Below are 13,820 nucleotides of genomic sequence, written 5' to 3'. Positions count from 1 at the left end.
AGGCTACAGAATAAGACTCAGCATGTCTACACTCTGGCTGACCCGACCTCCATCCAGCTTTGCTTTCTAATGCACAGTCCTGCAGACATGACCTGACCAATGCTCAGTTAATTGCCCTGCAGCCTTCTACAAATTGAGCATATAACGCAGTAATTGCAACAGACAAACAGCAATCAGTGACAAGGTTTCAAATTATCTTATTAAAAAGTACAAGCACAATTTGGTTAACCTTTTCCTGCCAAAGAGTGATGTCCCGATAGCAACCGTAACATCACCACTACTCTGGCTGTAGGGAGGCCACACAACATTCCCAGGATACCTGCCTCCAACTTAGGAAAAAAATAATGAAGACACTATTAAAAAAGTCTAAAACCATTGCTCCATTAACCCCTTTTCCAAAAAGGACAGTAATGAGATTGTTAATGGAAAATAAAGTGCACCTACTGTGCACAGCTAATCATTGTGAGGGCAGAGCTGTAACATACCCACCCCCTCCACATCTCACTGGCATATCACCAATAGCTTACTGACCAATCAAATGTTATGTCGAAGAAGCTCTGCCCCCTGATTTATAAACACAGGAATGTGGGATATGACTCCAGACCCAGCAAGAGCTGCCCCCATAGTCTCAGAGAACGTGTCACTGGACCGGAGAGCTAAGTCACAGTGTGATAAGGAACCGCCGAGAAGGTACCCAGTATGACACGAGAGAGGACCAACAAGCAGATGTTAACACTGCCTTGATGAACACAAGGGGGATATAACTATACTTTTAAGACAGATCACAAAGATTCTAACAATTTCTACTATATCATCTGGCAAAGTACAAGTAATGTGAGGAAGAATACTTACGAGAAAGAATCTGTAAATGAAGCGCTGAGTAACGGATTTCATACGTCACTTGCAAAACCAAGCTACGCAACAGGTAAGTGTCTTCTTGTGGTCCATGATGAGTCAGTCCAAAATGGGCCACAGACATCTTCATTCTGACACTTCCGATTGTGCATACTAAAGCACCCTGCCACCACAGGACACAACTGTTTAATGGCATCTCTCCAAATTCATGTATCAAGCAGCTCCAGTCACATGAGATTCTGCCTGGCAAGGGGCTAACACTTTACCAAATTAGCAGTGCCCGGAAGCGGCATTACTTACAGTCGTACCAGTATGTATGATGCTGGCCTCTCACACCCATGTGCCCCCCACACTTATCCAGTCTGGCCGACACATGCTGACCATGTGATGTTCCTTTTAGTGAATTGAGCCTGTGTACAAGCCGAGAGATGGAGTCTGAAAATTCTGGGTAAATCCTAGGAAATCCTCAGATTAACCCCTCTGGTGCCTGGCAAAGATCTTGACTTATCAAAAATGAACATACTGCATATTCATTGTCAGCCACTAAAAGGCTGCAATTAAATGCATTCGCACATCCATCATCATTTAACTTGACATACCAGTCATAAAAGTACTGTAACATCTCAACTGACACTGACCCTTATAAAAATTCCCATTCTGCACAACACTGACAAAGAACCCCTTAACTGTGTTTGCCGAGCAGCTGTACTTAACTTTGTTCACAATGCTTAATGTAGAAGTTAAAAAATAAATTAAATAAAAAATAACAGTGGATTGAGTAAAATCACTGTAGAAGTCTGGAGAAGAGGGAATCGTATTAATTCATGTTTGATCAAGAGTTTATATAAGATTTCAAAATTAAATTCCTGTAAATTCCAGCTGTTATATTCTTTGTTTTGCGAACAAAGTTTTCATGATTCAAACTTAGAAAAAAAATATATATACACAGGTGCAGATATGGTGAATTGATCATTTCTAACTATAAGAGGAATGCTAGCTATTTTATTTATCTGGAGAAAGGCAACGAGGCACAGGTATATTGTTACGGAGTTATCTTAATCAGATAATAGATATATACATTGCATGGCACTTACCGTACCAAGCGGCCAAACCATGGCCTCACACAGACAATCCTACAGGACTGAGCTGGAACATTAAACTGTTCTCATTATGCAACACACTGCTCCTGTGCATTAGCTGCAAACGAGTCCTAAATCTGATTGTATTTAATAATCTTCACAGCAGCGACCGGGTTTTATTGTAGCACAGCATGACAGATCAGCATATTTGTTTTATAAAGTCACACTGTGACAAGAATGCCGTTGCTAGAGGCGGACAGCGAAACACTGTCCTTTTCTATATTGAGTAAGCGGCAAAGGAAGGGAGGTTAGTGCCATATCCAGGTGAAGCCTACCTGCCTCCAATGAATCCTACATCAAACAAGGCCTGGATAGTTTCCCGCAGCAGGACATGTCACATGAGTATCATGATGTGTGCATCTAAAAGCGGCTTACCCCTGAGCGTGAAATTATAACACAAACACTCTATTTCCCCCTCCCTCTCTCCGTCTGGCAGCAGCTCAGGACACAGGGGTTATGCAGGCACAGGCCCCTGCTTGCCTTCAGGGAAAAGAGCCAGAGGCAGCTCAGGTGCCTTTTGTTAGAGGGGGTAGGAGTTGTCATTTCAAGAAAGAGTATAAGAAGTGAAAATGAAAAGAGTATCATGATTTAGACCTGAAAACGTTAATGATTTTGTGATGGAATCCATGTGTATTGCACTGTCCACTTTGCTCAGGTTGGACAAGTGACTGGACAACAGTAAACTAGTGAGAGAGACACACGTGGTGGACGACGCAAGAACTGAAACTTTCATTCCATACGGTTACACTCATTACCCCATCACCCTCGATGTTGGCACCTCAGTGACCAGGGACACACGTGGCGCATCAGGTCTCTGACCAGCTAAAAAGTAAGTAAATAATTGCCACACACACAAATACTAATCAGTACAAGTTCATTTTGACTTGAGGACTTCTACAATGTGTGGACACATTGGTACACAGACTCAAAACGGTTAATATTCTTAACAGTCATTGCAGTGAAAGTATTACGTAAATAATCTCACTTGTGGGATAACACTGGAAGACTCCCCCTTCCCCCTACAAATGGGGTTTGTCAACTTTGACCAATATAATTGGCCTAGATTGTTAATTTCATGCATGGCTTGGTTATACATGCAGGCTGCCTGCTGCCGTGCAGGGGAAGATAGCAATAGAAAAGTTACTCCCCTCAGACTATCAATCCGGAAATATTCATAATACATTAAGCAATTCACAATTGATCACCTTTCATGTCAGACAAGTATCCGAATCATTGCAGATGAAGTTTTGCATCACTTGTGAAGCAATTGCTCATAATATGTTATATTAATAGGAACACTTTTTATTTGCCCATGAATAAAAAAAAACTGGGCAAAATTAGTAATAATCTGTCTCTAATTAATGAATTATCACAGTGCTAATATCTACAGCTCAACAAAATCCCTGGCAGAAGAAACAAAGCCTTAATTCTGTAACTAGAAAATCAAAAATCCAGTCCACACTGGAGAGTTTATATGGTACTGCCAGTAGCACATTACTTGGTTAGTTATAGAAGTTTGTTACCTGCACAATCATTTTGCACTGCTCAGTATTTCTCATATCGCAATGCTCCCAGCAAGTCATATGACGTTGTTCTCTTTTCAGTGGTGCTGCAGGTCAGCACAGACCGGGAGGAGGATCCTCACAGCAGGTCCCCAAGATGTACCCTGCTCAGCTCTTGTTCTCATCGGCTAGTGACTAAAGACGGACATAGCACCATAAAAGCTGTTGGGATCCAGGGGCAGGGGCTGTCTTACCTGCGTGACATATGGGGGTTGTTGCTGGATATGCGCTGGCGTTGGATGATGCTGGCCTTTTCGGCTTCTTTCCTGGCCCATTGGCTCCTGTTTGCCGTCTTTTGGTACCTTCTGGCTGAAATGAATGGGGATTTGGCACTGGACCACGACGCCCCACCAGAGAATCACACCATCTGTGTCAAGTACATCACTAGCTTCACTGCTGCCTTTTCATTCTCTTTGGAGACACAGCTTACCATTGGATATGGCACCATGTTTCCCAGTGGGGACTGTCCAAGTGCTATTGCTCTTCTTGCAGTGCAGATGCTGCTTGGACTCATGCTGGAAGCTTTTATTACAGGTGAGATTTCTTTTTCTATGGTTTGAAAATTACTAAAGGCCTGGGATCTATGGGCGGAAACAGAACTAACCACATCATCCCTATATAGCAAATTCTGAAAGTACCATAACACTAAGGGGTACATTTACTAAAGTGAGAGTTTTTAGAAGTGAGTTTTAGAAGAGATCTTGCCCATAGCAACCAGATTCTAGCTATTATCTTCTAGAAGGTGCTAGTTAAATGTTAAGTAGATTAGTTGCTATGGGCAACATCTCTTCTAAAACTCACTTCTAAAAACTCTCACTTTAGTAAATGTACCCATAAGCCAGAGGTTCCCAAACGCAGTCCTCAAGGCTCCCCCCAACAGTTCAGGTTTTAGAGATATCCATGGCTGAGCACAGGTGATTAAATCAAATTGACTAAGGTACTAATTAAGCCACCATGTATAACTCTAAAACCTGAACTGTTGGGGAGCCTTGAGGACCACGTTTGGAAACCTCTGCACTAAGCTTAATAATCCTTATTCTTGTTTGATTACTACTCACTGTAGACTATATATATTTCACAGGTGTTTTTGTAGCCAAAATAGCAAGACCAAAGAACCGCACTCCATCTATCCTCTTCTCAAGGTTGGCAGTGGTGGGCAGCCCTGAAGGAAAGCCATGCTTAATGTTCCAAGTGGCCAACACACGTCCTAGCCCATTAACCATGGTGAGAGTCAGTGGAATCCTTTACCAAGAGAGAGGTGATGGGCAAATCCAACAAATCAGTGTGGACTTTTCACTGGATAGTCAAACTGGCAGCGTGGAGTGCCCTTTCTTTTCTTTCCCTCTGACTTACACCCACAGTCTGTCTCCTGGAAGCCCCCTGGCAGCCCTATTGCAGCGTGAGACAATATCCTCTTCAGCACACTTGGAGCTTGTGGTTTGTTTATCTGCTACTCAGGAGAGCTCTGGGGAAATCTGCCAGAGCCGTACTTCATATCTACCAAGCGAGATCCTCCAAGGGCATCGCTTTGCACCATGCCTGACCCGCCGGCCTGAAGGAGGATACCGGATCTGCATGGAATCTTTTGGCCGTCCACTCCCTGAGTTACCACAAGCCTCACACAGACAATCCTACAGGACTGAGCTGGAAGTCTGTGCTAATGGGCAAAGGGGGGACACCTTTCAAATCTGTGAGACTGGACTGGGCGAATAACAGACTGAACAGATTACTTTAAGTAGCCCCCTCCAGCCACCCTCATTCTGATATCCATGCTGACGCTTCTCCAAAGGAAATTCACACGGGAAATGAGGGCGGTATTAACAAGGCTCCAAAGACTGATACCTTACTGAAGAAGATCAGGCACTGTTAACCCCATTGATACCATAGGGGTCTGTGGGACTCTGCCCACATGTTAATGTATAACGGCAATCAAGAATCACTCAGGGGAGTGAGATCACTCCAAGACAGTAGTAGAGACAACAGTTGTGTGCAGACCGTGGACCAGCACATATATGTACTGCAAGAGCATTATTCAGGTGCTAAAAGTGCAAATGATACAAAGGACGCATTTGGGAAGCCAACTCTTACTGTTCCATACAAGAGATTGTTGGTTTGATCAGATTGTCCTTTTAAACGTGGAGTGCATTATATTTAGCAAGACAGGAAAGCGGAAGCACTCACACAAATGTGCAAGGAGGTACACAACAGACAAACACAGGCAGAGTTATATGCTAAAAACACATGCATGCTTCCTTGAGACCCATGTAAGAGTTATGTAGACATTCATATATCATAGAGACAGGTGTATAAAAAACACACATGCAGGTGAAGAATATGCAAAAGCACATGCATACCCCGCTTTGCCTTCTCAATGAATCTGCTCTTAGTGGAATCTCTGTACTAACCCATAACAGCTCCTAGCTGGCAGATTACAAGGCGAGAGCACAGACAGGGAGAGATACTCAGTGCCAGAGCAGAAAGGGACTGCACAGAGGCTGGCCCTGCAACTCCCACTCACTATACTTGTGATAATAAACCGTGTGCTTCCAGCTAGTTCCCTGCTGCTGATCAATGTGTCTATACATGGAGTGGTGCCTATTACAGGACCAACATATGCCTTTGTTACACAGCTATGATACATATAGTTGTATATTCATTTTTTATACAATAAAACACTGATATGTATAATACATAGAATTAAAGTGGTAAAGTCTAACTATCCAGGTTTTAACTGTATTTGACACTTGCAGGCACATTATTGATCAAGGGAAGTCATTTCAAAACATTAAAAGAGAAGACTGCAACAGATTCACCTCCAATAACAACAACAAAAATGTAGAAACGATTATGAACCTTTAACGAACACTGTCCTACAATTAGCTGTGCTTTTCTGACGTGTCCCCTATTATCCCACCAGAAAATCATCTAACAGATGATCAGAGAACTGTGTGCACTCATCACTCTCCCAAACCACAGCTCTACAATCCCTAACACACCACTGGTTACAAGAGGAAAAACTTACCTGGTTCTTTTCTTGCTGGTTTTTCAAACCGACGTTCTCCTCTGATGGGGAAGAGAGACATAGAATTCAGATATGTGGATCAGACACCCCAGCATTAGTGCAAGTTGCTTTTCTATTAGAGTCCTCCTTCATTTTACAATTGTAAATTTAGTATTGGAGGCACCAAGGAAATTCCCAACAGAAGCGCAGCATTGTAAAGCTGATTGTCCATTAAATTTGCAATCAGTTACCCTATATAGAAATTGAGGATAAAATCAAAACTAACTGCATTGGCTTTGAAATCCAGTTGATAACTGAAGGAACCTATATATAATCATACTACATTAACCCACTTATTCTCCAAATGTAATGTCAGTGCCCCCTTCTGCTCCCTCTCTCACCTTTCTTCCCAGCTCTGAGACCGATGCATCTCACGGACTCCTCGCCCAAAGCCGCTCTCGACTTCATCAAAACTTCTTTGGTAGAAACCACTTTCACCTCTTCCTCTGCCTTTAAAACATAAGAAACTAAATAAATGAATGCCATTTACATATGCAGAGCTTGTACCTAACTTTTCATGGTCTGCTGCTCATTTTTATGAGATTTCTGCATCTTTACCCAAGTTTGCTGATGAAAAGTCTTAAGGCCCCCCCCATACACGGTGCGATACAGCAGGCGATCCCACAGATTGGTACGATATTGCTGCTATATCGTACAGTGTGTGGGCATGATATTGATCAGTGCGTGCTCCCGTGGGGTCGTACATCGCACCTTCAGATCTTCCTGCATGTTCACTTGATCTGGGGATGCGATGTATGATCCCATGCAGAGCTATGCAGGTGGGGGAGGGGGGGGGGGTGCAGGCATATCGGGAGGTAGGCCACCCGATCGCTCAGTGTGTGGGGACCACCCGATATGTCGGCCGTCGGATCGCAAGGTGCATAATGCACAGTGTATGGGGGCCTTTACCAAAGCTTGGTGAGAGTTAAAATGGTAAAAGAAGGCATACTAACCAATCAGCTTCCAATTTGCTTTTTGCAGGCTGTGTTTAAAAAATTATAGTTAGGAGCTGATTGGGTTGGTCTTTTATTTTTTACAATTTTATCTCTCCCAGCTTTGATAAATACCCCCCTAAATTGCAGTTGTGTGTGTCTATACAACGTCAGATAGTACAGTACTGTAACAAAAAGAAAGAACCAAAGTAGCATATCACACCTGTGGTCCTTTATTTTTAATTAAGGTAAATTGATTTATTTAGAAGTACCATGAAGATGACAAGCTTGTTCGTTTAGTGTTAAACAGAGGCAAAATACAAGTTTTAGAAATCGGGCATCAATTTATTAACTAAAGGTTTGTCGGGCCTAGTCAGTCTCATTCTTTAAAATGTACTCTCTCCAAGTTCTGACCAATTCTGTTCTTAAACACCTGTGTGTTTTCGTAGCAGCCTTTGTTTGGTTAGTGGGCCTAACTATAAAGGAGGACCACTTCCACATCCATGGGAGGCAACTTTCTGCTTTTATAAACTACTAAACTAAATAGCTGGGAGCGTCTCAGGAAAGGATCACATTAAATTCAGTTTGTTGTGCTAGAAAAATACCAGAATATTGTTTTTGTTCTCCCAATGCCTGCGCAACAATTTCCACAGTCCAAACAGGAGGTGCCACACACATCACTGACATATGTAGGAAGAAAACAGCATTTCAACTTATTCTTGGCAGAAAGGAGATTCGCAGGACATGGCAAGTCTCAGGGAAGAGGGGACATAAGGTTAAATCATTCAATGGACTTCACAGATTGGTCATAAATGTGTGAGCCATAAATCATTTTGCAATCTAAAAATGGTTAAGAATATTACTACTATCTAAATTTCTACCATGTTAACTAAATTAAAATAATGGGAAAGGTTTTTCTGCATTGCCTCCATTAGGTTTCCTTTTACAATAATTTTATGAAACAAAATAAAACCCTGCACACCTTAATTAAAGATTATGCATTTTACTTGGTTGACGACACAATAGTCCCCATTCTTAAGGTGTGGTGGATTGTAGGCTAAGAACCTTGTCGTATTCAATTAGTTTCAGCTCAACCAGGTGGTTTTCAATTTTTAAGTATATGTGACTACGAACTCATCACACTGATCATATGGAAACGCTCCCAGCAGCAGATGTGACCTGATTATGTGGAAAAAAAACAACTTGCCCAGGAGTGTAATTATGTTGGTGGGGACAGGAGCAGTGTCATGATGGAGGACAGCAGTAATGTCATGGGGGGAGGAATGTTAAAAATTAGCAACCGATGGTATGGAAAGAACTTGTGCTTCATTGTATTATGGTATATGCACTAAAAGTGGTGTACATGGTTCTAGAACATTGGGGACGATGATTACTCCCTAACAGCTCCTCATCTTCAACCCACTTGAGTTCTTTCATTGTCTTATCTACACATTAGATGGTGAACACAGCAAACCTCCCTAATTTTCATTTGACGGTACGGTTACATCATGTTCCCAGCCTAGCATCACGCACAAGAAAGTAGCCTTTAGGAGAACAAGGTCACCATCATACCAAGTCATAGGCTTCAAGTTTCAAGTTCAGTTCAAGTTTATAGCAGTTATCAAAAAGTTATTCTTTTCCCAGACACACAATTGCACACCATTATTTTCCCATAGAAAACAGATCAATCCATCCAAAAGGAAATCTTGACTTTTGTACGTGCAGGCAAAAGGTCCGTAACATAACTAATCCAAACTAAAGGAGACCCAACTCCAGTCCTCAGGGAACCCTAAAGGTGCCCATCCACTAGACGACAGGCAAAAGACTGCACGATTAGGACATTGTAATTGTGCAGTCGTTTGTCTGCCTGATGTGCCTTCACTGAACGAGCAGTCGTTCAGTGAAGGCACATCAATCTGCAAACATGTTGAACCTGACGATATCATCAGGTTGTACAACATATTTACCCGATGATCGATATTTAAAACGACCAGCGATGGGTGCTCCCGCTGGTCGTTTAGACATTTTTAAACAATCTGCAAAACGATTATCGAACAATCACGATATCATGATCGTTCAATCGCTCAATTTAACCGTATAGTGGATGGGCACCTTAAGACTACATACTTGCATATCTCCCCACTCTCACAACTGAAATAATTAGTAACACCTGTGTATCTTAAAATGTGTCAGCCAGTAATGAATACACCTGTGCACCAACTAAGATCTGCAAAATGAGGACTGGAGTTAAGGCCCCCATACATCAGCAATGGATTGCAAATTGCACGGTTGCTGCAATCGATTGTGTATAAAAATCTCTCTCTTTTTCAATAGATTGCAGAATTGCCACAATCTATTGAAAAAGGGAAAGATTTTTATACACAATTGATTGCAGATTGCAGCAATCAATTGCTGATGTATGGGGGCCTTAAGGAAACACTGGTCTAGCCTCTATAATGACCACATTGTCGATACAGTTTATCCAATTCCTTTCAAAATACTTCCAATAAACAATTATTCCTATCTTTACACTTTTTCCCTGAACATGATTAATGGATGATTGACTTGCACACTTTTTTTTTTTTGATATGGTCAAACCTATGTCTGGACACAACAGTGTTTTACTGCTAATGCCTCACCTCCCACTTCCTCATACCTCCTACTGTACGGTTCTTCTAGCACTTGAAGTTATGTGGAATATTTCTGAGTAATGTGGTCAGAAAGAAGGAACTACTTACAGATATTAGCTGTACCACCTGTCTGTACATCTGGCCTACAACCTGGTAGTACAGGACCATATCTATGTATAACAGAGCACACTTCAATGGAGTTTAGATTACATCTTTAAATGTAAATTTAAATGACAACTTACCTCGACCTCTGGAGGAACTCCGGCCCCTTGGAGCCCCTACTACTGTTACCCCTCCTCCACCGCTGCCCCTCCCCATGAGGCGCAGCACAGCGGTACTGTTAACAGACATTGAAAAGTTTCTCTGTAGAGAGAAAAATATTAATGGTGAACAAAAACTTTCTATAAATCACGCTTAGTCAAGTGAGGAAATTGTGTCAGTAACCTATCACCTTTATTTGTCTGCTCATTGTCAGTTTGAATGTAGAGAATCAAATTAGCAAGTTTATTTAATTTTAGGAGAAGTTACAATAATTGGGTTTAACAAAAGGCGAAAATAAGATATGAATAAGTTTATCTGATAACCCAAAAATAAATGTCAGTGTTCGGTCTAAAATTATGGGAATAAAAAAAAACAAACAAAACAAGGCCACTAACCACAATATATAACTTTGTTTGTGTAAAATAGCTAATAACAACACTCAGAACAAACAAACATTAAAAGACAGTACACACCCGCTTCCAAACCTGAGTTTACACGATCCAGTCACCACAAAATTACAAAATTTGAGCAAATGAATCTCATGAGACAAACCATAACAGAACTTACTTTGTCATTATTTATCCAACATGAAGACGCCATGTGTGAAAAATGTGTACCCCATGATTCTGTAGATTGCAGAACCAATTTTAGTAGGAATAGAATATCCCACATCAACTCAAAGGAGTTGAAATTTGAACTTTAACATGCCATTCAATTGTAGTTTCTGGTGGACTTAGGATCAAAGTTCTGCTTCATGATTCAACTTCTGCCTTACTTCAGGTATTGGACAGATGACGGCAAACTTTTCTATGAAATATTGTGGTATATAACAATAATTGCCAAAATGGGTGCCCCAAAGCATTTGCAGGGATGCCACAGGTTGGTAGTCCAGTACCAATTCAAAGTATTTATGGTCAGCAGCTTCCAGCTCTAGATTTGCCTAATCAAAAAAATGTGGACAAACAGAATTGCAACCCTGTCCACCACCACCACATAGCTGAACATGAGCATGACCTATTAAGGCCATGAAAAAAAAATGCTGATAACTCTAGGGTGCCGTAATTCCAAAAAGTTTGGGTACCACTGGTGATTGCAGGCACCCATCTACCACCATGCTTGAATGGCAGTATGAGATTCTTGCTGTGATACGTTCTAAGCCTACACTGTCCACAGGACGATGTTCCAGAAATCTTGTGGGTTGGGGGGAGTTGGCAAAGAATTTTGCAAACCTAAGTCATACTGTAATGTTCTGTTTGGAGAGGAAGGGATTTCATCTTTCTTTCCTTGCATGTAAAATATACTTTTCAAGTTTTTGTAGAATGGTAGTCAAGAATATTAAAACAATCTTACCGACAGAGGTTTGTAGATGTCTGGATGTTGCTTGTGGACTTAGCAATTTCTGTGCATCATGCAGCCTGATTTTAGGATGAATTTGCTGAGACAGACTGCTATAAAGGCTTTGCTGTAATATGCCTTTATCACAAACCTATATGTAAATGCTCTGCTGCAATGCAGCGTTATCACACACCAGTATGTGAAGGTTGTAGCGAACACAGATCTGCCAATCGTGAAAGGTCCATCATTTTACTAGTAACGTCCTGCAAGTCTGCTGATCATGGCCATACACTAGCAATTTACAGCCCCAATCGATCTGTGAAATCGAACATGTTGGACAATCTGATTGAACAATTCCAATCACTTTGGTTGCGATCTGTGAAGCCCATACATTGCAGATTTTTATACACAATCGATTGCAAAATGCAGAATTGCCACAATCGATTGCTGATGTATGGGTGCCTTAATGTAGAAGTGGCAGCAATTCCTCATAATCAAATGATAAGTGCCCTTAGCAGCACCCGGGTCAGTTCCCTTCATTAAGTAAATGGCAGCAACAAGGAAGGGTGCATTTACTTTTTCCCCACAAAGCTTCTTCAGGGGGGCTTATTTGTTGCTGAATAATGACAGCTAAAATCAAGGCTATTACAAATACTTTGTCGCATGCGCTGAGATTCTGCCAGATTGTATGACTTGAGACCACAGCGATTGTTAGTTATGTCCTGATGTGTAAAAACAGGATTTTGGTACTTACCGATAAATCCCTTTCTCCGATTCCACAGGGGACACTGGAGTTCAAGACAGTGGGGTATAGACGGTGGTAGAGCAGAGCTTGGCACTTTAAATAATTTAAAAGTGTGACTGGCTCCTCCCCCTCTATGCCCCATCAGCCCCAGTTTAAGAACTGAGCCCGAGAGGAGACGGAGGACAAGAGAAAAGAAAACGAGGAGAAGGAGAAGACCACAGAACGGAACAAGACCGACTGAATGAGAACAGTGGAACCCATAACAGGGAACCATGCAGTCACACAACCATATAATGAACCCAACAAAACGTCAGGTACGCAGCGCTGGGCGGGCGTCCAGTGTCCCCTGTGGAATCGGAGAAAGGGATTTATCGGTAAGTACCAAAATCCTGTTTTCTCCTTCATCCACTAGGGGACACTGGAGTTCAAGACAGTGGGGACGTCCCAAAGCCAACCTCCTGGGTGGGAAGCGCGGAGAACTTGCTGACCCCTCGGCCAAACCGAAATAGGGACTGCCAAGAACAATAGGCCCAGCAGAGGCAGAGGATCAAGTGTCGTAGAGCACAGTAGACAAACACTACTCCTCAGGAGACAGTCACAGAAGAACTTCCACAGCGTACGCACAGCGGAAGCCAAAATGAACAGAACGGCTGGCGAGAAAACAATCACAGTTGAGAAGCGGCTGAAAATAGACCAAACCAGACAGCTGGTAGCAGAGAGCCCCAACAAGAATCCATAGGAGAAGGGCAGAAAACGAGAAAAACTCGTGAATCGTACTAGAGTCTGCACAGGAAACTGCAACAGCTGCAGACAGCAGAATCCCAGCACCGCTGGTCATAATCATATAGATAGAAGTATGACAATACCAATCAACAGATACAAAGTTGATCCTGTCCACAGACTCCCAATAAAGAGTATACTGGGAGGTCAAAGACAAGACCGAACAATCGCTTGGAACGATAATTGAGGTCCCACTACAACAAAGTTGTGAACCAGCGGAAAGGTTACACCATAGAAGTCTCCAACGTGTGGAGATCCCACGGGACATGAGGCAGAGGCGAATACGAGAGGATGGAGACTACAATTCCTTTCAGAGGGTCAGACAGCAGTATAACCCATACTGAAAACAGGGATAAAAAGACAACTTCCAACCTGATGGAAGTGCGTAGTCAGTACCAACTGCCGGCCCGAACATAGTGTGAAAACAACCAGGAACTTAGCAGTAAAGGAGCACGAATGTAACCCCACCCAGGGAGAGCTACCAATATAGGGAAGCATCCCACACAGCAAGGCCAGGGCA

General features: G+C 42.3%; 2 protein-coding genes across 9 annotated transcripts in view; one reads left to right on the top strand and one right to left on the bottom strand.

The window, feature by feature from the left end:
- Positions 1-13,820, bottom strand: part of GIGYF2 (GRB10 interacting GYF protein 2) — a 183,010-nt gene that overhangs the window by 128,920 nt on the left and 40,270 nt on the right. For all 8 annotated transcript variants that reach the window (XM_088479253.1, XM_088479254.1, XM_088479255.1 and 5 more), the window contains exons 5-7: positions 10,422-10,542; positions 6,959-7,067; positions 6,579-6,619 (exon numbers count right to left, since the gene is read on the bottom strand). In XM_088479253.1, the coding sequence (XP_088335379.1) occupies positions 6,579-6,619; positions 6,959-7,067; positions 10,422-10,542 (271 nt within the window). The remainder of the gene's footprint in view (positions 1-6,578; positions 6,620-6,958; positions 7,068-10,421; positions 10,543-13,820) is intronic.
- Positions 614-6,183, top strand: KCNJ13 (potassium inwardly rectifying channel subfamily J member 13). Its single transcript, XM_088479258.1, has 4 exons — positions 614-925; positions 2,650-2,823; positions 3,599-4,090; positions 4,638-6,183. Coding segments are annotated over exons 2-4 (1,125 nt in total). The 5' UTR covers positions 614-925; positions 2,650-2,822; the 3' UTR covers positions 5,270-6,183.

Source organism: Taudactylus pleione, unplaced genomic scaffold, assembly GCF_031769625.1.
Source record: "Taudactylus pleione unplaced genomic scaffold, aTauple2 ptg000229l, whole genome shotgun sequence".
Classification (NCBI taxonomy): Eukaryota; Metazoa; Chordata; class Amphibia; order Anura; family Myobatrachidae; genus Taudactylus; species Taudactylus pleione.
Note: the sequence above shows the minus strand (reverse complement) of the source record. Positions and strands in the feature narration are given on the sequence as shown.

What these genes read in the sequence shown, in the direction of transcription:
- KCNJ13 (XM_088479258.1), top strand. An exon ending in GCTGGAAGCTTTTATTACAG is followed by an intron (nt 4,091 to 4,637) that starts GTGAGATTTCTT and finishes TATATTTCACAG; the next exon opens with GTGTTTTTGTAGCCAAAATA.